Source organism: Notamacropus eugenii, chromosome 3 (assembly GCF_028372415.1).
Source record: "Notamacropus eugenii isolate mMacEug1 chromosome 3, mMacEug1.pri_v2, whole genome shotgun sequence".
NCBI classification, from domain to species: domain Eukaryota; kingdom Metazoa; phylum Chordata; class Mammalia; order Diprotodontia; family Macropodidae; genus Notamacropus; species Notamacropus eugenii.
The window spans coordinates 460,501,987-460,526,168 of NC_092874.1; the positions used below are offsets into that span (position 1 = coordinate 460,501,987).

General features: G+C 40.1%; 1 protein-coding gene across 1 annotated transcript; it reads right to left on the bottom strand.

The window, feature by feature from the left end:
- Positions 1 to 7,979: 7,979 nt before the first annotated feature.
- On the bottom strand, positions 7,980 to 23,681 carry C3H3orf49 (chromosome 3 C3orf49 homolog). The gene is made up of 5 exons (XM_072650700.1): positions 23,557 to 23,681; positions 20,208 to 20,530; positions 18,365 to 18,489; positions 10,310 to 10,423; positions 7,980 to 8,418 (listed from the first exon to the last, which is right to left on the bottom strand). The coding sequence occupies exons 1-5, from the start codon at positions 23,679 to 23,681 to the stop codon at positions 8,221 to 8,223; spliced, it is 885 nt and encodes a 294-aa protein (XP_072506801.1). The 3' UTR covers positions 7,980 to 8,220.
- Between the last annotated feature and the right edge of the window lie 501 nt (positions 23,682 to 24,182).

Sequence of the window (24,182 nt, forward strand, 5' to 3'; positions counted from 1 at the left end):
TGAGGCAAACAGGGTTAAGAGACCAGGTTTGAACTTGGCCTTCTTGACTCCAGGCCCAGTGCTCTCTAGCCATTGAGCCAAACTAACTACCCACTAAGAAGGCTAGCATCAGATTATTACAGGGCTGTCAATGTAATAGGGCTGAACTGAATGGGACTTCTGGAGACTGGCTCGAGGTATATGGACCTGAAATATCGAGGCATTTGTGGGACCTCTGAGGTTTGTGGAGAGCAGCTATATGAATGAGACCCAGAGGAAGGACAGCTGGCAAAACGTGCAGAAGGAGCCAACTCATCCCCAGTAATGCTGCTGCTGTTAGCTAACATTTATATGGTACTTACCATGTGCCAGGCACTGAGCTAAGTGCTTTACAAATATCTCATTTGGTCCTCAAAATAACCCTGGCAGGCAAACAAGAGCTGAGTAACTTGCCCAGGGTCACACTTCTAAGTGTATGAAGCTGGTCTTCCTGACTCCAATCCATTCCTCACACAATCCATTGCCCCATGTTGCTGTCAAATCTATTGTAAGATATAGGTAAAGATGCCAACCTTCATGTGAGATGGGATATTTCTTTGGGAAAAATATTCTATTGCCCACAATAGGGGAACCTAAAAGCCCTATCCCTTTTTCAAAAATTCCCTTCTCCTTTCTTTTCCTTTCCTTTCACCTTCTTAACATAATTGTGCATTGCTTTCTAGAATGGTTACTTCGATTTGCCACTCTCACCAATGTACTAATGTACTGTCTTTCTCCACCCCCTGAGCCACTGTTTATTCACATGTTTTTCATCTTTGACATTTTTCTCGGTCTGCAGTTGGACTAACCCTCTTTCTTAAAAAAGACTGAGGTAATAGGACAATTAAAGGATCCAAAACTTTGAAGGAGTTGGCGGAAACAAAACAAAACAAAAGCCCTGTTCTTTTCAGCCTCAGGATATTTTTTTTCTCTCTGTTCTAGAGGCAGTTATCATTTACCTTTGTACTTTATTATTTGTTAAGGGAACTACTACTGATAAAGTTCAAAGGGAATTATTACTTCTTCTGGGACTTACTGGTAAATGTTTAACAATCAGCTCACTGGGGGAAAAAACTGTATGCAGGACACACCTTTAAGTTTAATCTGATTATTAGTATATTCTTTGTCACTTTCTTAAGTCTAAAAAAATCATCAAAAGCAATAAATCAGGTCCTGATTTGTAACATTTATGCACTGAGTCCTCACATTGAAATTTTAACTATTGGCTTTCTTCAGCTGGTTGGAGCTGGCTTCAGCACATCTCTGGTTCTGTGACTACTTCTACTTCATTGGCCCAAATATGCTTCATTTCACTCCGGACTCCCCAGCCATTTCAGATAACCTTTTGACCTGTAGATCAAACCCTGCGCTGGTAGTTTTAACTCTTTCATCTTTGAAACTTCCATCTTAGTAAGCTTCACTGCCATGACCTAGTATCTGCCCTTCCAGTGGTTAAATACATTTATTTGGTCATTTACCTGGGGAATATGGAGACTGCCTGATCTGGGCCACTATTTCTGACAGACTTGTAGCTGACTTTGACTCCCTACTCACCTGGTCTTCTCTGTATTAACCAAAAGTATTTGTAAATATCCAACACTAAGTGCCAGAAACTATTCACTGCTAGGTATACAAAGACAGAAATGAAATAGACCTGCTATCAAGGAACTCAGATTCTTTCTGAGGAGAAGATATGTATACGCACAAGTAAATACAGTACATATAAAATAAGAACAAGGTAATTTTGTGGGTGAAGCCTCTAGTAGTTAAGAGGGTTCAAAACAATAGCCCTAACAAATTACAAAATTGATATTTTGCTCATAAAGTCACTTGAAAGCATAACCTAGGATATACAAACTTTTTTTTTATTTGATAATTATTTCAATATAATTGATTTCCTTTTTGATCTTCTGCATTTTATTTTATGCTTTTAAATAATAAAAAGAAAAAGGTTCATAGACTTCACCAGACTGCCAGAGGTGGACATGTTAGAAAAAAAGCCAAGGGCCTTATTTTGGAGACCAATCTCTCTTCTGCAGTTTATTTAAAATGTACTTGATGTCTACTGGATCACATAGATAGTGGTTTGATCACTTTTTGTAAACCCCTTTAACTCACTAACTCTTCTGAGGCGGGGGAAAAGGGAATCCTGCACCAAATGTAGAGCTATGATGGCTAAATCTACAGGACAAAGAGGACCATGACAAGACAAAATCATTTTTAATGAGCACCTGAAAATTCTACTCCTTAAAGTATTCACTCATCACCCTTCTAAGATGATTCTCCATTTGCCCTGATTAGACCACAAGGGAAAACTGATTTGAAGGTTTGCATCGGTACCAATCTTGAGATTCTCTCTTCCCCAGAGAGACTCTGCTGGACCCCTCTCCCCATAAACCTGAGACGAAATGTGGGGAAAGAATGACAGTGTTTTGTCTTCTGGTAGGAGATCAGTCCTAGCTTAGAAAACTCCAAGGTTACAGAGATTATGTTCATAACATGATTCTTTATATCTGTCTATCTGCCCGTCTGTCAATCTGTCTATCATTGATGTATGTTTGTCCTTCGTTGCCGAAGAAGACCATGCCATCAGAGAAATAATGACATGACTTGCACTTGACTTTGTTTTGATTGAGGGAGGGCTGTGCAGGTCACCAGCCTCACTTCTCCTCCAGAACCATCTGAATCCAGTGACCAGATATTCATCAGGATAACTGGAGATGACCCAGGATGAGGCAATTGGGGTTAAGTGACTTGCCCAAGGTCACACAGCTAGTGAGTGTCAAGTGTCTGAGGTGAGATTTGAACTCAGGTTCTCCTGACTCCTGGTGCTTTATCCACTGTACCACCTAGCTGCCCCATCTATCACTGATTATACTTAGAGCAATCTCATCTGAATGATTATGACTGAAGCCATATTGCACGCGGCTGAAAAATGAATGAGAAGAGAGGAAATAAAAGATGAAAGTTGACAGCTTTTCTTGGGATTTTTGATATAAAAAGGAGAGACTGAGGGAATGACAGGCTCAAGGGAGGGGTTTTTAAGCATGGGGAAAAGACAGATATATTTGTAGGCAGTAGGAAAGGAGTGGGTAGAAAGAAAGATCAGAGATGTAGAGAGAGGATGACTGTGGGGGAGGAGTCAGGATCAAGGGCAAATGCAGAGATCCAGCCTTGGTGAAGAGAAAAGCGATCTATCAGAGACTGGAATAAAGGATGAGAAAATGTGGGATGGGGTTAAGGGATCTTGAGACGTAGAAGAGAGAACGAGATCTTCTGGCAAATGGTCTCTATTTTCTCTATAAAATGGGGCACCCTATGCTGAGTGGGTCTGGGGAAGGAGTAGTTTAGTGAGTGTGATAGACAATCAGTTAGGGAGGAGTAAAAGGATTGCCCCCCCGGAGTACGGCCTCATCTGAGAATCAACACACACATGTGTTGTGGACACATTCAACATGGGACAGTGACTTCCTCAGCATAATTCAGTAGCATGTGAGTAGGACCGGAGGAGATGGATAATGGGAGTAGTGTAGAGATGGAGTCTGTTAAGACGCAAGAGGCCATAAGACACGGGATGAGGCAATTAAGGGTGGAAGAGAGGGTCACAATGACCTGCTTAACTATAGACTCCAACCTTAGAAAGGAGAAAAGTTAAATCAGTACGGTGCTAAAAGTCTGGGGGAATACTGAAGGGTGACAGGACTGGGAGTCACAGTAATGAGGAGTGAGGCATAGGGTGAGACGGAATAATAGAAGTTGGGGTCAAATACTGGAAATGAACAATTCTTGATCATAGAAAGGGCACAGTTGTGGGTGTTGGTAAGATTAAAGGTGTGACTTCACTTTTTGCAGCTGAAATAAAGTGAAGGAATCAGTCCTGAGAAGAGAGGAGACCAGGATTCTAAGGTGTCTGAAGGCCCATGGATGTGCTATGTTCAAGCCCCCTGCTGTCAGAGCATGGGTTGGAGTAGTGAGGAAGACTTTGAGTCCCTAGTGAATTCCTTGAGGAAAGAAAGAGAGGAAGGAGGGTTCATGTCCTAGAGACCCATTATGGAAGGGGGAGGAAAAAATAACAGCCACCAGGCTTTGGTTTGCTGAAATAGGACCACAAAGTAGGAGAGGTTGCTTAGTGATGGTGGCAGAGGGAAATTTTGAAAGATGCAGTGGGGATCAAGCAGTCTGCCTTTGCCTTCTCCAGGACCAGTGTACTGGGGTCATGAGAGAAGGTGCAACCAGGACTGAAAAAAAGTTGTGTAATAATGAGCTTTTGAGGTGGGACTTACTCACCATTAATAATATTGCTTCTAAAACCTGGATTTACATGAACTGATACTGAGTGATGTGAGCAGAACCAGGAGAACACTGTACACAGTAACAACATTCTGAAGGGACCTACTTTAGTAGACTTAGCTCTTTTCAGCAATACCGTGACCTAAGACAATTTGAAAAGACTCATGGTGGAAAATATATCTACATCCAGAGAAAGAACTATGGAATCTGAACACAGATCAAACCATACTATTTTGTCTCTCTTTTTTTCTTTCTCATGGTTTTTCCCTTTTGTTCTGGTTCTTTCACAACATGACTAATGTAGAAATATATTTAATATGATCATACCTGTATAGCCCATGTCAGATTGCATGTTGTCTTGCAGAGGAGGGAGTGAAGGGAGCGGGGGAAAGTAGAACTCAAAATCTTATAAAGGTAAATGTTGAAAACGAAAAATTAATTAATTTAAAAATAATATTGTTTCTATGGGAAATGTCTTTAGTTCCAAGCAACTCACTTAGAAAATTTCCCTCCTTTTAAATGTAATGTTTTCTTTTTTTATATGTGACTGTTGACTTCCTAATAATTTCATCTCATCCCCTTCCATCTCCTATCCCTCAATTATACAGTTAGAAACTTTTGGGACACAGGACCACAAACTGGGCATTACCAGCATGTTTGTAGCAATAGAGCAAAATTTTGTTCTTTCAGTTGGAGATTCTGATCTTCTAGAGATGGAAAGATCCTTGAGGACAAGGGTCACAGTGAACTGATCCATGCGTGTTTGGTGAATGGTTTTTGCCCCTATGAACAATGCAGTAATAGCACTCAGCCCAATGACATTGCCATTTTTGTTTATTTTATTGGTTTAAGTGTGAGCAGATTTTTTTTAATTTTTGAGAATAAACTTTTAAAGTTAGTAGAGGATTACTAGTGTAAAAATCATCATTTTCTCCCCCTCTGTGTGAGGATAAAATGTTTCCTCCAGGCTTACCATATACAAATTGCTTTAAGAAAGAGTAGTAGATTTGAAGACAGAGGACTTGAGTGAAAGCATTGTTTCTGACACTTTTTGTGATGGTGGACAAGTCATTGAGATCTCTGGGCCTTTGTTTCTTTGTATGTAAAAGGAGGATTTTGGACTAGATGTCCTCCAAGGTACCTTCCATATATAAATCTATGAATGCCATGAATAATGATTAAATGAGCCATCCTAAATACTTGGACCAAGGAATATACAATGGAAATTTAAATTTAATTTAAATCCCAATTTCAATCACCAGTTTTCTAAATACTTTAGAGCTATAAGACATCCAGACCTAAAAGGGGCTGAGGAAAGAGGGTTCCCAATGGGTTAATGTGCTAAGGGAACTGAGTGAATTCTCTATATGACCATTTCCATCTCTATATGACCATTTATCACTTTTTAAATGTTTTCTACGAGGCACAAAGCTGGGAACTGGTACAAACACTATAGTGAAGCAGCCTTTGCCTTCAACGGCTTGTATTCTAAAGGGGGTGGGACACAGAAAAATACAAAATATGTACAGAGTAATGCAAAGTGATCTCTAGGTGGGAAGGACACCAACAGTTAGAGGTGTCACACCAGGCTTTCTGTATGAAGTGACAGGAGCTGAGCTTTGAAGAAAGCTACAGCTTCTAAGAAGTGCAGGGGAGGACAGAGAGATTTCTCGCATGGTGGGCAACCCATGGAAAGGCAGGGAGGTGGGAGACCAACAAATAGGGAGCGAGCTGGCTGAACTGGAATACAATGTGTGCAGGAGAATAACGTGTCATAAATGTGACTGAGCAGGCCAGGAGGGGAAGGACTGTCAATGCCAAAGAGTTTGCCTTCCTTTTCAGAAGCTAGAGGGAGTCACTGGAGGTTCATGAGCAGAGGAGTGATGTGGTCAGCCTTTTGCTTTAGGAATATAAATTTGATGGCTGAGTAGAGAACAAATTGGAGAGAGGAGAGATGAGTGACTGGGAGATCATTAGGAGGCTGTTGAGATAATTCAGGTGACAAATAATGAGGGGCTGAACTACAGTGGCGGTCATGTAAGTGGAGAGAAGGGGGCAGATTTGAGAGATACTGTGCAGGGAGGATAATGATGAAGATAATAGTTGTCATTTCAATGGTACTTGAAGGTTTCCAGAGAACTTTACAAACACCTCTCCTTTTGTTCTCACAAAAATCCTAGGAGTTAAATGCTTTTATGATCCCCAATTTACAGATAAAGAAACTAATGAAGACAGAAGTTAGTTTCCCAGCATCACACAGCTAGTGTCAGAGGTCAGATACGAACACAGGTGTTTCTGGCTCTAGGCCCAACACTCTATCCACTAAGCCACCTAGCTGCCAATGTAGAAATGACAAGACTGGTTACAAGGAGTGATGGTGAATGAAGACTAGATAATGGCTCTGAGGTTCCAAAGTTGGGTGACTGGAAGGATGGCTGTGCCCTTGACAGAAATAGGGAACCTCAGGGAGGTTCAGGGAGGTGAAGATAATGGATTCTGAATTTGATATGTTGAGCTTTGAGATGCCTATGAAACATATGATTGGAGAAGTCCAATAAGATAGTTGGTGGTATGGGGCCGGACTTCAGAAGAGGTACCAGGGCTGGATATAGAGACCTGGAATCATCTGGATAGAGATGAGAGTCAAACCTACTGGAGTTGAGAAATGGAAGAAAGGATGGGAAGGGAGAGTGATGTGAAAGAAGAGAGGAGAGAGAGGAGAGAGAGAGAGAGACAGAGAGAGAGACAGAGAGACAGAGAGAGAGAGACAGAGACAGAGAGACAGAGACAGAGAGAGACAGAGACAGAGACAGAGACAGAGAGAAGGGAAACATGTAGGACAAAGTCCATTTTGAAATGGCAGGGAGAAGCAGCATGGTGTCATGAATAGAGGACTGACCATTGAGTCAGTAGGACCTGAGTTCAAATCCTGCCTCAAAACATACTAACCAAAGGATCACAGTTAAGTCAATTAACCTCTCGGTTGTCTAGGAAACTCTAAAACTGTCAATTACAGACCATCTACATCAATAACAGTATTCATAAATATATACAAAGTCATTTGTTGACCACTGGCAGCTAAGGGGATCTGGAAAGGCTTAATATGCATAGGAATGCAGAACCTAAGGTGGCCCTCTAAGAGAACTTGGGATCCCAGGATCATAGATTGTAGACACGGAAGGGGTCTCAGAAACCATCAAGTTCAAACTCATCATTTTACAGATGAGGAGGCACAGCAAAATTAAATGACTTATCCAGGCTCAAAAGGTAGTAAGCAAAATTTGAATCTAAATCCTGGAGCTTTCCTGACTTAAATTCAATGCTATATCTACTATATCCTACTCCCTCTCAGGAGGCAGAGGTAAAGAGGGACAGCTTCCTAGGTGTAGGGGTCAGCCTGTGCAAAGGAAAGTAGATCAGAGATAGAATTCTGTACGTGGGGATAGCTGTTTGTAGCATGTTCAGGGGGCAAAGGGGGAGTAATGTAGTCCATATAGAAAGAGAGATTGGAACCAAGTTGTGATCAGATTTAAATACCAACCAGAGGGGTTTGTAGTTGATCTTAGGGACAATAGGGAGCCACAGAAACTTCAGGAGGGGGATGATGGACATAGTCAGACCTGTGCATTAGCACAGCATCATTTTTTGTACTGTGCTGTTTTTCAGTTGTTTCTGACTCTCCATGACCCCATTCTTGGCAAAGACACTGGAGTGGTTTGCCATTTTCTTCTCCAGCTCATTTTTCAGATGAGGAAACTGAGGCAAACAGAATGAAGTGATTTGCCCAGGGTCACACATCTAGTAAGTATCTGAGGTTAGATTTGAACTCAGGAAGATTCATCTTCCTGACTCCAGGTCTGGTGCTCTGGGTACTATGGCACCCCCTAGCTGCCCATGCCACCTGTAATGGACTCAATAGCAGCAGCAAATACATGGAAAACACACATTTTTCCATTTGTATTTCCTCATGGTTCTCTTGGAAATCCTCTGGAACTGCTTGGATGACTGAAGAATCTCATCTCCAAGAAATTCACACTGTTGGAGTTCTGCATGTCTTTGGGCCAGGAGTTTCGTGGATTTTTCTGTCACTGTTTCTATGAGGTCATCGACCTAAGCGGACAGATACAAAGAAAGAAGACAGTAGATTTGAATGTATTGTAAACATGGAAGGAGAAGCTGTCTCTGGAGAAACAAGAGCCGAAAAGTTTGGCAAGCATTTTCAAATCCCAGAGTAGTCATTTAATTTGGGCACTGGACATCATCTGAGACCTTGGCAATGGATATTTGCCTTCCTGTGGCAGAGTTTCCTTTTTTCTTAAAAAAATAAAAAAAAAAAAAAGACCTTATGCCTGCATTTGGTTTTTAATGAAATTCACTCAATCCTAAAACCTATTGTATTGGGCATGGTTGTTTCCATTGCCATGCCATTCTGGCGGTCCTTATGTCTGTGCCTCCTTAATCAATCTAATCCTATATCCACATTTTCATTTTAAAATGTTTGATTAGGAACTTTAGAAAAAGTTTAAGTGTTTAAATTTCTAGTAATCAAGGCGTAACTTTTTAATACCAATATCTTACTGGTGCCATTGTAAGACTGTGAGCTGCAGTCCCTAAAGAACTGAAAAGAAATATCCCCATTCAGAGGACCATGAAGAGGCACATGGTGGGTGTGAGTAGGTTGTAATACGTTAAAAATAATGATGATAATAATAGTTGCAAAGTGCTTTACATATACCCATTTGATTCTCACAATAACCCTGTGAAGTGTACTATTATAATCTCCATTTTACAGGTGACAAAACTGAGGCTGAGAGAGGATCAGTGTTTCAGAGGTTCAGTGACTTGCCCAGGGTCACAGAGCTAGTGTTTGAGGCAGGACTTGAACTTCCATACTCCGAATCTTCAGAGAATGTATGAGCAGAAGAAAAAATGGAAGTAAAGAAAATGAATACATCAGTTGCAAAGGATCCTAGATGGACAGCCATGGGTGACTCTTTTCAGTCTGCATTAGTGGAAGGATCTGCATCATACACATGTTGATGAGACTGCAGATCCATTTGAATATTTGCATATTAGAAGCTCAGCACCTACCCCCTAACAACATATAAACAATTAAATGTGCTTAGTAATGATTTAAGGTCAAATTAATTCATTTCAGTGCATAACCTCTTGAAATAATTTTTCCCTCAGTCAGAGTTTTCTAAGTCTCTCTCAGAATTCTTAGTCCATTCATTCCCATTGCTTTTGCTCCTTAGAAATGCTATTTTCATACAAGTCATTTCAGTCGCCACCTCCTACATGAGGCCTTCCCTGATTGCCCATTGGTCCTAGTGTCTTCCCTTCTTCTCCAGAGACATTGCAGAGCACAGAAGCGCAGTGACCAGCACTATGGTCTTGGGATCACAAAGACCTGGATTCTACTCCTACTCCTGACACTTACTAGCGGAGTGACCCTTGGAGTGATTTCCTCTTTCTCGACCTCAGTTTGTTCACCTGAAAGTGAATTCTAAGGGCCTTTCCAATTCAAAAATCTGTGATTCTCTTTTGTATATACCTATATGTGTACAAGTTAACCTCCTGATAAAATGGAAATGTGCTAGAGGCAGGGATTATTTCACTTTTCCTTTTGTATTCCCAGTGCCTAGCAGAGTGCCTAGCGCATAGTCACTTCATAAATGCTTGTTGCTTTTTGCTTGATTGATTCTCATTCATTTTTCCTTATTTGATGGTATGAAGTATATAATGGACTCTTCTGGTTCTATTTCTTCTCATCCCCAACACACATACTTTACATAATTTTATAAATGTCTTTCCAGGCTTCTCTGTGTTCCTCACATTTATCCATCTTGATTGCATTCTAATTAATATTAATATACAAAAATTTCTTTCAGCACTCTCTTTTTGTTGGATATCTATCACATTCACATTTTTTTAGACTTCACATACCATTTGCTTCCATCACCTAAAATGCAAAAGCAAAGCAAAAAGCATAGTCTGCTACCTGCATCTGAAGTTTTCCTACTGTCAAATCAGAAGCACAAAGGATGTTTTCCATGTTAGCTTTCTTTTTTCTAAGCACTGGGAAGCGCCGTCTCTTCTTTGACAAATATGAAACCTGGTAAAAGAATTGAAAAACCGATCAGGCAGAGAGAACTTCGAGGAGCCTTCCATTAATGTTTAAATACGAATTTTCCAAGGAACAATAACTCATTAAATGTATTTGCTTATAAACTATGAACATCTGCCAGGTAAAAATATTTGGCTGACAGCTGTACGTAGGCATATTATTCTCCACGCCCTGTGGATGTGCTTTGTGCAAAAAGCTTTCTTTGAAGAGATCTGTAGGATGCAGAGAAACGAGAGGGCCTGACTCAGAAAGAATCTACAGCATCTAGAGAAAACAGGTCAAACATAAGTAGAAGAGGGAAAATTGCCTCTGGAACCACTGAGCACAGTAAGTAATCTGAGCTTCCATGGACCAGTGCCTCCTAAAGCTCATTATTACTAGATCAAGGCATTAATTTGGGCACACCATTTGGCATATTCCTTTATTCTGATGGCTAAAGAGTCTGGGAACGTGAAAAGAAAGCTCTGGGCTTTTTCTCCTCATGTATCATACTTCCTTCCCCACACCCTGGCTTGCTAGTTAAAGTACTAGCCCTATGAGATTGCCATGGGAAATCATTCCAAGGTTGTGGCTCCTGGCTAATGAGCTCCGGTTTAATTTTCTCTTCACTGTTCCTTGTGCACAGAATAATCAGATTGCACACCTTTGTGTAAATCCTGTACAAAGTTAGTGATGCTTGTCCACTCCCCATGTCACCTCTATGGGCTTGACTGAATGTGTTTACAAATGGGGTCAGAGAAAATGTAGCAGAGAAAGCAAAACTTGTAACTCAAGCATGAGAGCCCTTCCTCCATGGCCAGTCTACACACAGAGCAACGCAGAAAATTGAAGTGATTACCACATCTGGATAATTCGAGACAAATCCCACTAACCTAAAATATCCAGATAAGTGAGGTGTAACTGATTTGGGCTGTGGAATTATCCAGAAAATTGCCCCAGTTCTCCACTCCAATTCACATACACTTAGAAACCCATAGAGTTCCACAGTGGGAGATCTTCTGTATGCAAATACAGGAAGGAACTGATTTCCTCAGCACAGGGAGTCTCAGTACTAAAATTCACTCTATTAACACACATGGCAGCGTTTCTATGATAGTAGATAAGCCCTAGGGGGTTACTGGAGTGACTAGAGGTTATGTGACTTGTCCAGGGTCACATAGCATGTAAGTTCGTTTCTCCTCCACCTCCTCAAGGTGCCTCCACTTGGGACCCTGTTCTCTTGATTTTGTCTCTAGCTGAGAGCACCATTTCATGAGCACTCCCAGCATATCTCAGTCTCCCTTGACCCTCCCTTCCCAGCTCCTTTCTATGTTTTGTTTTCCTCTAACAGAATGTAAGATCCTTGAGAGTAGAAACTGTCTTGTTGATTGGCTTGCATTTATATTCCATTGCACAGTGCCTGGGACATAGTAAGCATCTAATAAATCTGTATCAAACTTTCTATCTATCTATCTATCTATCTATCTATCTATCTATCTATCTATCTATCTGTCTGTCTGTCTGTCTGTCTGTCTGTCTGTCTGTCTGTCTGTCTGTCTGTCTGTCTATCTATCTATCTATCCATCCATCCATCCATCCATCCATCTATCTACCTACCTATTTATCAATTTGCCTATCCTCTGTCTATCATGGGACTTGAACTCAGAACTCTCTGATTCCAGTCACAGCATTCTACCCACCATCCTCAGCTGCCTTAGTAAAATCACAGAATCACAGAATTAGTGGAGTTGGAAGGGACCTGAGAGGATATCTTGTCTAACCCATACTTGAAACTAGAATCCCTCTGACAATATTCTCACCAATGACCAGTTTTGTCTTGACAACCTCTAGTAGGGGAAGACGGGAGCTATGGTCCTCTGCTGCAACCCTTCCCGCTTTGGGGTAACTTCAATAGGAAATTTGTGTTCACTTCAAGCCTAAATTTGCCTCTATAACTTTCCCCAGTGCTCTTAGCTTTGTCTTCTTGGGACCAGTAAGAAAAGAATCTAATCTCTGTTTCATGTGACACACCTTCACTTTTTGAAAGCAGCTCTCAAATCTCTCTATCTCCCCCACCCCACCCCCAGGCTTTTCTTCACCCTTTATCATATCTACTTTCAAATATGCATGACATACAGCATCTGAGCCGTCATGGCTCAACACTGTCAGTTGCCCTTCTTTGATGTTAGTTTCTTCTGAAAGTTAAATAGAAGTATATTTTTGGTGGTGGTCAACCTTCATTTTCAAAAAGGATGAATGATGTTGTGGGGTGAATTGGATTTAAGTGAATCAGAGTTGCATAAAGCCATCCTCCTCACTCTCTCTTCCCAGAGTTATCAAAGTCCAATGGCAAGACAGAAGTCAGTATGACTGGCCATGGCCCAGGATGCAGTGGATGACCTTGGCATTTCTAATGTCTCACTAAGTTCTAAGAGCTCCACAGTGCCTACTTCTTTTGCCTTCATGGCCCTTGGAAGAAACTGTTCTCATCTGTCAGTTCTTCTGGGGGAAGTTTTCACATGCTTGGGGTAGACATCCTCTTAAGTCACCAATGGGTTTGAGGCCTGTCAGTTATTCTCAATCCTGGTTTAGTCCATCTGCTGAGTCAGTTTTACTGGGGTGTAGCTTCTGTACATGTTACAGCTTCTTGGTGCCACAGGTCTGAGTTGGGTGACAGGTAGATGCCCTTTAAAGGGTCATCAAGCTCTCACACCAGAGGTGCTAGTCTTTCTTGAACACCCAGTTCACCCCAAATGAATAAGATTATTTAGTTTCTATGGGAGTTTGCACTTGGGGGTGGTATGGGTTAGACCTATGAAGTCATATGAAAGAGAACTGGGAGATAATGTTACTGGATTCAACGTGAATCGACAGTTTGACATAGTAGACAAAATTAAAAAGCAAATGTTATCTTTGGCTTTATTTGACATTTGAGATAGAATAATCTTTTGGTATTAAAGAAAATCCTGAAATGGCATGTTAGATTACTCCAGATCCAAAAGACCTTTGAAAGCAATTTTATTCTAAGGTCATATGGATCAGTTTCTGGTATTTATTGAAGAGGGTCTTGGGAGAAGGATATGGAGAAGATATGAGAACATGAGCTGAAGAAAAGGAAAAAGAGTTTTGTGTAAGAGGAGGTTTGGTCTTATGGAGACCAGAGATTAAATCTGAAGAGGAGACATTTGGGAGAAACGGGAAGGAGAGGAATCTCAGCCCTAGATATTGATCTCAATTTTATTTCTGGCAAAAGTAAGTTAAAAAAAAAAAGTAAGTTGACAAAACAAGGCAAAGTAAATAAGTAAAAGTAAGTGGAACAATTAAAGGGCAAACCACATCGGGAGATTAAATTGGTGGGTGGGGCAAATTGGTGAAATGGACAGGAAACTGGAAGAAGACAGAAGCAAAGATGAGTAAAGCTGAGGTTGCCAGATTAAGGAAAGGAAATTGAGCAATGTTAGTTACCAGAAAGCATTAACTGGCTATTATAGTTTTAACTAAGTGCTTGTGGTTGTGGAATAAACATATTTAAAATGACATTATAATATATTTACTAATATTAAGTTAACATGGATTATTTTAAAAACAAGTCTGAAAAATCTCAACTAGTATAGAAAAAGAGGAGGAAATTTTACTGTGATTTGCCTTCAGTACGTGATTTTTGTATTTTTGCTGCAGACAAGTGACTGTCATTAGTTTTGCAAGTATAGGCTTATCTCCCAACTAGAGGAGAAGATGAAGACTTGAACACTTCTCCACACTCCAGGGTTTAAGGAAAATAAAGTGTTCTTTGAGGAAACAAAAGCAAGATTTCAACTTGGAAAAAATGGTGGGGGGAGAAGAGGCAATCTGAAGAGATTGGAGTGGAAAGGAGTGCAAGAGTGTGACGGAAGAAAAGGAGGAAAGAAAAGACAGTGATGCTGTAATGAGAATTTAAAGACAGATTGAAGACTTTTCCTCAAGAGAAGATGGCCAGACACTCGGAGCAGGAAGAAGCTACTTGTGCTTCCAAGAAATATCTGGTAGAACCCCAGAAGCTCTATCATATGAGATATCATCCAGTATGAGCCAGAGGAAGAAGAGGAAAGAAGGGAAGTTGGCGATTCCCGGCTCTGGCAGCTTTTGGTTGATCTGAGCAATCACAGCTGAGGTATTGTCTCCCTGGGGCGTGTATCTAAAACATAAATGCAATCACTCCCAACTGAGGATTGTGGATGCATATGGTGCAGTGAGAAGGAACCTAAAAAAGAAGTATTGCCTAACATTCAGCAGTCTTGGGTAAAAAATTGAAGACCACAGGGGAATAGGTTGTGATTTCCTCACTGCTGTCATTTAAAGGAAAGGGACATAGGAAGAAAAACTGAATTTTGGAACTGAACAGCTGGATAAGATAATGAAGTATCTGAGAACGGGATTTGAGCTTCTGGCTTAAAAATTAGGCCAGATTCCTGACCAAATGTAGAGAGCAGAGAACAAGGAAAGACTGGTAAGAATGTGTTTGCCTGGTGCTCTCCAAATCTGATTAGACATGTTTTTAACTGAAAAAGGAGGGGAGCAGGAGAAGGCTACTTGTGTATATCCTTCAAGCTAAATTACCATAGGTGTAGCTACAATGAAGCAAGGAACAGTAGCTGTAGATTTGTGAATGGACAAAACCCAATAGGGGTGAACACAGTAAAAAACCCAAAGCTTAGGCAACAAACAGGATGACCCAGAGGTGCTAAGGCAAGTGGGCAAATTTGACCTCTTATTATCAGCGAATGAACTGTGGCTCCACACAGCTATATCTTAGGGTAGTAGGTGTGAACCTTTTTCATCTCAGAACCCCTTTACACTCTTCAAAATTATTGAGAACCCCAAAAACTTTGGTCTATGTGAGCTCTATCTATTGATATTTTTCATATTAGAAATGAATAACTTTTAAAGATATTCATTTAAAATGGTAAAAAACCATTTAGTCTTAACAGAAATAATGTATGTTTATGAAGAAAATCTATATTTTCCCCAACAAAAAATTATTGAGAATGGCTTTGTTTTACATATTTTTGCAAATCTCTTTCATGTCTGGCTTAAGAGAAGACAGTTGGATTCTCGTGTCTGCTTCTGCATTCAGTTTGCTTTGATAGAAGTATGTAAAGAACGTTTGACTTCACACATATATGTAGGTGAAAAAGGGAGGAGTAGTTTAATGGGCAAATAATGTCTTAGTATTCTTATTGAAAATAGTTTTGATCTCTTGGAGGAAGGAGAGAAAACAGATGTTTATTAAGCATCCACAGTGTGCCAGGTGCTGTGCTAAGTGCTTTACAGATATTCATCTCATTTGATCTTAATAACAACCATGGGAGAGAGGGAGGTGCAATTATTATCACCATTTTACAGTTGAGGCAACAGAGGCAGATAGTAGAAAAGTGACTTGCTCACACAGTTAGCAACTGAGCATTTGAGGCCACATTTGAATTCAGGTCTTCCTGACTCCTGGCCCAGTGCTCTATCCACTGTGCTACCTAGCTACCTCTAATCCAAGAAAGCAGATATATTTAGTCTGGAGAGGAGAACACTCAGTGGGGACATGATTACTATGTCAAGTATCTGAAGGGCTGAATGTGAGAAGGAATTAAATTTGTTCTGTTTTATTAGATTTCTTCTGACCTTAAATGGCAGAACCAGGAATGGAACTTATAAAAAAGCAAATTTAGATCTGATGTCAGTAAAAACATTCCCAATAATTAGAGTTTTCCAAAAGGCTAATGATCTGCCTGTCTAGGTAAGAGGTTTTCCTTCCTTCAAAGCTAAGGGAGGAGCTGGAAAACCACATGTCAAGTAGAGTATAATGAGGATTCATTTCATTAATGAGTTGGAACTGATAGCTACTGAGGGCTCTTTCAACTCTTAAATTCCAGGATGCAAGTGTATATTATACTTCCAGATTCTTTGAGAGAAGGTTGAAAGAAAGAAAGAAAGAAAGAATAAAGGATTAAAATGGATTGGGAAAAAAACTCAAGGAGAAATAAATGTAGAATTTAGTTGGCAAGACAAGGTAAAGAAGAAAAGGTTAAGTAAGAAAAGATAAGTGGAAAAAATGGAGGTTGAAACACATTGGTAAAGTAGATTGATGGTTTTTAAAGTGGATAGAAAGTTAGAGGGAAGGAAGACAAGGTTTCCTCATGCAGAAAAACCTTGAGAAAGTTAGAAAGTTGGCTAGGACATCAAATCATTGAGGTGATAATTACATCTAGAAATTACTAAAAGAACTTGAGATGAAGTGTAAACAACCACAAGTAGCTGAAAAAAAAAAAACCCAAAAAACAAGGCTGAAAATTGAAGTCTGTGTGGGGAACAGGAAGAATTTTGCAGTGACTCACACTGAATGAGCAGTGTTTATATTTCTGACACAGTCAAGTATCTGTTATTTGTATTCTAATTGTAGATTAGGTTCCCTCCTGAAAGAGGTAAAGGGACTCTACACTCCACACATATTGAGAGGGATTTCAAGTGCAGATTAAATGAGAAAAAGGGATGTGGGGCAAACAAGAAGAAATCTGACCCTTGTCAGGAATTTAGGGAGTACAAGAATAATACACAGAGGAGAAAAGTTATACTTAGAGCATAAAAAAAGATGAAGAGGAGGGAACTGGGTGCTTTGAGGAATCAAAAGATGATTGTGCTCCAAGGAATGAGAGAGTTGGGTCACAGAATGTTCTAAATGAGAGACCATCTAGGAAGGGTCAAAGAAGTGAATGAAGTGAAGAATAGTGATTATTGATGACGTTATCACACAGAGGAATTGTCATCCTGATTACAACAATGGGCATTTCTGCCCTGTGTTGGGGGCACGTATCCAAAACATAACATTGAAACTTGCAAGGCTTAACAAAATGGATGGTTACCATCCATTTCTGGTGTTTCACATGCACATGAATGATAGTCAGAAAGAACACTAAAGATATTGCCAAATTTGCCAATTGTGCTAGACTCCGAAGACGATGGTTTTTTCCTCACTGTTGTCCATTGAAGGCAAAGAATGCAAAGGAGAAATACTCACCTGGAAATTGAACAGCTGGCTAAGAACTTGTTTCCTAAGGATGGGTAGTTAGGCTTTTGGATCATGGTTAAAACACAAACATCATAGATTCCTGGTCAGGGACAGAGTACTCCTAACAGAGGTTGGTAAGAAAATATCTTCCTGTTATCTGAGAAGTCAAATGTAAAGGCTTTAAATGGAAAAGAATGAGTGAGGGAAAAAACTTTCCATGTATATCCTAGCATAGCTACAATAAAGGAAGAAAAATCAAAATTGATCTGCTCAAAGTCACAGAGAAAAAAAATCTTTGAAAGGAGCCAGTAGTAAAACCCAAGGCCTCAGAGGTCTATGTGTAGATTTCACAACATAGGTACAGAGCCATGAAAAAAGAGTGATGCAAGTGATGCAAGACTTCATTATTCCGATAGCTGCTAGAGTTCTCTGACAGAGGACAAGCAACTCTTGACTTACTTTAATGACAATGTCATTTTTCAAAATGGTGGAGGGACCAACAATGGAATATTCTCCTCTGGATCTGTTATTCACTAGCAGAAAGGAACTTGTAGTTAGGGTAGAAATGATGGAAAGAAAACTTGAGGGCAAGTGACTACTCCCTTCAGGAGTTTAGCCCAAAAAAGAGAAGATGCAGAAGAGTGTACAAAGGGTTCAACTTGTTTTATTTGGTTCCAGAGGACAGAACCAGGAGAAACAGTCAGGAAGTTCCAAGAGTCAAATGGAGGTTTGATTTCCTGGTAAATGTCCCAATGATTAGAGCTGCCCCAAAGCTGTGGGTTCTCCCTATTAGAAGTATTCAAGCAGAAACTGTCTGGTGTGCTAGGTGTGAGTTGGTCTAGAATTTAGACAACTCTAGATGGCCTCTACTATTCCCTCCAACTCTAACTTCTGTGATCATGGAATCATTTTACCTTTTGAAGTCCAGAAGGTAGAGAGGTCACAGACAGCCTCCTTGTTGTCCTTCTGGCTCGAACAAGGGTATTTCCCCCAGTAATCTCTTCAGTTTCTGCTTCTACAACATCCAGCTGAATAGTTGCTTTAAGAAAGGGAGAGAATCACAAATATGAATGTTTCAGTCATACCAGACATTTTTGTTCTTTCACTAATACACCAGAAGTCGTGGCCTAGTTAGAAGAGTATTGGATTTAGAGTCAGAAAACCAGAGTTCAAATTGTGTCACTTACTATGTGATCTTAGACAAGTCACTTAGCTTCACTGGGCCTTAGTTTCCCCCTCTTTAAAATAAGGGACTTAGATAACATCTCATGTCTCTTCCTGTGATCCTGTATGAATCTCTGGTTCCACTGATGTGGACAGTTCCCTTATCAGTGAAAATTATAACCCTTTCACACCTTAATAGAGAGTCTTTATGATTTGTTGCGGACAAAAAATTTCATCACTGAGCAGCCAAGCTTTATGTGATGAGCCACTCTAAATTTAGCAAGCCTGGTCCTTCCATGATAAGTCAAGATAGTTCATTACCAGACCTGTGTTCCCAAGCTTTTCTGCCTTAAAACAAACAAAAACTCTTCACCCTAGAGAGGTATTAGAATAGGACTCAAAAGAGATTAAGAAGTCCTACTGCTAGAAAAAACCACTTCAGAAGTCATTAATGATGACCCCTTTGGTGGAAGTAAATTTTCCTGAATCAGCCTTTTCTTTTCTTCTCTGCCCCTACTTTTTGTCACCAAAGCATCTGTGAAAACCAGTTCACAAGGGAGTAGCGTCATCTCTTCAAGATATGACTTTGAAGCCTGATCCTGGATCCTGTAACTGAAAATGAAGAAAAGGTTATAGCTCATCTTACAGGGAGGGCAAGACTATGTCACGAGGGTGTCTATTTGATTGAGATGGATTTTAGGCAGTAAATTGTTATTGATGCAGTAGGGAGAATCGTTTCAATATTACTCACTGGTTAAGAACAAGAAATTAAAGCTAGTCAGGGATTTGGAAGTCAGAGAAGAAATCAGCTCTCCCTTTGTTCCTGACCTCTCATCTTCCCCCTGTTCCCTATGTCTAGGTAAGTCAGATTAATAGTGTGTTTTTCTGTTGTTTTTTCAGTTGAAATGTACAGGTCAATCCATGTCAGGTTTTTACGAGATGCTTGGATGCCTGTGTTAGTGACTGCTTTTTTTTTTTCCAGTAGAGTGGATTTGTTTGAAAAAGTAATCAGTCAGCTGAAAAACACCAGATTTATTTATAAAACTCAAACACATATAGACACACACTGACACAGGTGTAGACAGTAAGACAGACAAACTGTCAGACAGACATTGTTTTGAGTTTATTTGGTAATGACTCCCTGAACATGCTTAAAATACTAGAAGGGATATTCTTCCTTTCTTCCATTCCTCTTTCCCTTCCTCTCTCCTCTCCTTCTTTCCTTTTCCTCCTTCCCTCCCCCCTCCTTCCTTCCTTCCTTCCTTCCTTCCTTCCTTCCTTCCATCCTTCCTTCCTTCCTTCCTTTCTTCCTTCCTTCCTTCCTTCCTTCCTCCCTCCCTCCCTCCCTGCCTGCCTGCCTCTCTGGAAGACACATCAGGAGTCAGCTAAATCAGCCCCCTCTCTTTACAGATGAAGAAATTGAGGTCCAGTGAGGGAAAGAGTTATCCAAAACTGTGATGGTAATAAGTGATCAGAACAGGAACCCTAATCCCCTAATTACAAACCCACCATTCTTTCCACTTCATTTCCTTGACCCACCTTCCTTCCCCTCCCCGACCTTTCCCCTATACAAATGTCCATTCCATTAATTACCATTTTGCGGAAGCTTTCCTATTTGGGGCTTGGCAAATAATTTGTGACATGACCCCTCCTTGGTGATTCTAGGAAGGAGACTCTGGGTGTTTGAAAAGAGAGCTTCCTTGTGGTTTGAAGGGGTGCTCTCACGGGATCTTGCTTCTTTAACTCTGTAGTGTTCAGGCAGCGTTCTCCTGAAAGCAGTCTTTATTTTCTTCATAAAGTTCTTCTTCTTATTTTCAGGACTTTGTTGTGATTCTAGGTCACTCCCACTGGAAGATTCCTCTTTGGGGACCAGTACATTTTGTTTGACTAAGTTGGTGGACACAGCTCTATGCCACCTTAGCAAAGAGAGGAGAACTGTAATTAAGGTCCTTTAAGTAAATAAAATGTGAAAAATCATGAAATTAATCTTTCAAGGGTTGACCACATGTACCCAGTCCCCACACAAATGGCCCACTGAATTAATACAGCAGGGGAAAAATGGGTCAGTTTAATCAGTCATTTGGACATTTGTAGATAACCAGGTGATTGATTCGGTTTTTTTGTTTTGTTTTGTTTTTTACCAACTGGCATATGTTATTAGTCACAGGAATGGCAGCCATTCAGTTAGGACCTACAGGACTCAGAAAAGTAGAATTTCAGGACAGCAAGCTAACCAGTATTTATATGATGATTTAAGGATTGCAAAGTGCTTTACATAAATTATCTCATTTGATCCTCCCTACTAGGCTAGAAAGGCTTGAAGGAAGCATCTGAGCTAACACCTTAATGTGCCAAAGGAAGAAACAGGTTTCCTGGGGCAAAGTGATTTGCCTAATACCTCCTACATGTGTAGTGATAATATTTCTTAGAATACATTTTTATTGATATATTTTAAAATATCATTTACATTTCTCCATGTATCCCTCTCCCTTTTCCCAACTTAGCAGGAGCAGCAGCAGTCAGTGATAATGACTGGGGGATGGGGAGCGGAAGAATAAGCATTTAGATAGTATCTAGTATGTGGCAGGCTCTGAATTAAGTGCTTCACGAATATTAGTTTACAAATATTTTATAGTATAGTATAGTATAGTATTTTATATGTATCATTTCTTCATTGAATAAGCATTTATTAAGTGCCTGCCACATACCAGGGGAACACAGAGACAAAAAACATTTTCTGCCCTCAAGGAGCTTATATTCTATTAGTAGGAAACAATGTGAACACTTTTGAGATATACACGTGGATAAAGTCATATAATCCATGCCTCATAGTGTGTCTTCAACCTGCCAAGGACTCTGTAATCAAAGATGACTTGTTTGAAAATGAACCTTCAGACCCAACTTTTTCTACTTCTAATCTCCATATTAAGTCTAGAGACTTGGAGGTTTAGAGGTGAAGCAGGGCCAGTAAGAGGATAAAATCATGGTAGTAGAGTTGGGGTGGTAGCCTCATCTTACAGATTCTGCTGATTCAGCAAAGAATAGTCAGTGTTATCATCTTTGCATAGAGTGCTGTTTTGGAGCCAGGATAACTAGGGTTCAGATTCTGCCTTACACACAGTACTAGCTACCTGACTGACATTGATTCTGTAATGTCTCTGAGCCTCAGTTTCTTATCTGTAAAGTGCGGTGGTTGGACTCAGGGACCTTTAGGGTCCCATCTAGATCTAAATATATTACCTATTTCAGCCAAGAAAAATGAGGCAGTTTAGATGGGAGAGTGAAGAGAGAGCTTGACTTAGGGTCAAGAAGACTTTACTTCAAATCTTGCCTCAGACACTTACTGCTTGGGTGACCCTGGACTTGTCATTGAATATCTCCCAGTCTCAACTTCTTTATCTGTAAAATGGGGATAATAATACCACCTATTGTTTTGAATATCAAATAAGATAATATATAAAATGATTTGCAAACCTTAAAGCAGGATATAAATGCTAGCGATTATTATTTTAGCAAAGTCTTTACCTTTGAGCTCAATTGCTCATGAGATTTAGAGTTGCATAGAAAAAGTACAAAAGGCATTTGAGAACAAGGAGACAGCTTCTGTCAGGTGCCTCCTCTTCTCTTTCTAGAAGCCTAGCAGACTGTCCCTGTGTTGCAAGGGTGGCCAGGGGAGGAGGGGACTGCATCTTTCCCCATTAACCTCGGGGTTTTCAGTTCACAAAGGGAGAGGGGACTCTCTCTGAAATTTTTGCTTGAAAACCCCCCCAAAATTGGTGTCATCACTCTCCCAAAGCTGGTACTATTCTTAAATTTGCATTTCCTATTTTAATATCTTGCCCATAGTTAGCTTATTTTGCTTGCAATAATACTTGTCCCAAGGAACACATTGCCATTTCTTAGCAAAGCAATGAAAACTCTAAAATATTTATGGACAAACCCCCATAAAAGTTAATTGTTGCTTCCTTGGTGTCCCGGTCCTCATAGAAAGATCTTACTTATCTGAAATCTCCCTCATGAAAGTTGCTAAGAGAGTCAAGGAACAGCCTCTGGAGGTGAGAAGACAGCTGGTGTTTTAGCATGACCAGACTGACTTTTTGAGTTCAAATACAGTATTTAGGAAGAACCTGGAAAGTGTTACATGCATTATTTCAGGGGAGAGACCCTGTTTGACATTCTCATTGGCCACCAGTAATGCTCTTGTCTGTGTTCCATGGCTTGAGACGTGGCAAGGAATGTCAATTACAAGATGTTTAAAATGTTACATAGAGAGATGGTGCAAGATGAAAGATGCACATTCCATCAGCCAAACATACCCCCCCCCCCACCAGCTAAACTTTTTTTTTTTTTTTTGGTCAGAGAAACTGACCAAAAAGCTTTTGGTTACACTGTTACTTTGAATGGTGACTAATCAGAGTTGCTGAAATAGTAAAACTCTTTAGACTCAGAATCTTGTGGATTACATATCGTCTCAATGCTAATGTTTTTTCTTCATTCCGACTCATAGAATGAAAACCAGAGTTTAGCAAGGAAATGATGGGATATTCCTTGTAGGGCCTGAGACTGTTGTTTCCACTGCCTTGCTTCTTCTCTTTCTCCCTCTCCTTCCCCTTCTCCCTTTTCCCCCTCTCCCCTCCTTTATCTCTGTCTTTCTGTCTCTTGCTGTCTCTGTCTCTGTCTTTCTCTCCTTGTTGCATCCCTGTAGAGCATACATATATGGTTGGGATCACAGATCCATTGGATTGTTGGGGTAGAGTTCTATACTTCTCGAAACATTAAAGAGCATACATTTCTCATCCTCATTATTAAAGTGTTAATATGTAATAGGAAAAAGTTATGACCCTTTCAACAAGTATGATTTATAATCTATACCACATAATGAAAGAGTCAAGAAAATACACTCATTTGTTAGTTTTAAGAGAAAGAAGCTCTGATTACTCACCTTTCAATTCCTTTTCTTTTGAGGGACACATATTTTCTTTTGGTTGGTGGAAAACCTCTAGACTGCCGCCTTTTTCCATAAACAGTCTTAAAAGATTCAGAAAAGTGCCTTGGAAACTGATCCATTGCTACTGAAATGACTCCATTTGAGGTACCCTAGCTTTCTGAGACTGGTGTATTTATATACTCTTCAGCTGAGGGACAGAAGGGCCCATTTCATCTCCTGGCTTGTCTTTGTCCAAACAGTCTTTAGGAATTTCCTGGACTCTCCTCTGGTTACCTTGCAAGTATTACACGCATTATTTCTGGGGAGGGACAGTATTTAGCATTCCCAGTGGCTGCTGCTGATGTACTTGTCAGAGATGTGGGACATTCCTTGGTACCTTTCTAAATATGTGTGGTAAATTTTTCCACAAATGATGAGGGTAGAAAAATGGTGACCTTTGTGTCATGATTTTCAAATTATTTCCATTTGGGCTAATATTAAAATAATTGTACAAATTAATAATTTCTTATTGTTCTACCAGAATAATATGCATATTTGAGTTCCTGAAGGAAACTAAAGTATACAATTCAAAGTAAGGAGTTAAGGGAGACTTTTCTATTGGCTAAAATATAGCCAAAATA

What these genes read in the sequence shown, in the direction of transcription:
- C3H3orf49 (XM_072650700.1), bottom strand. Translation starts at nt 23,681, where the DNA reads ATGGATCAGTTTCCAAGGCACTTTTCTGAATCTTTTAAGACTGTTTAT. An exon ending in TACCTTCTGGACTTCAAAAG is followed by an intron (nt 10,424 to 18,364) that starts GTAAAATGATTC and finishes TTCTTTTACCAG; the next exon opens with GTTTCATATTTGTCAAAGAA. An exon ending in TAGGAAAACTTCAGATGCAG is followed by an intron (nt 8,419 to 10,309) that starts GTAGCAGACTAT and finishes CTGTCCGCTTAG; the next exon opens with GTCGATGACCTCATAGAAAC.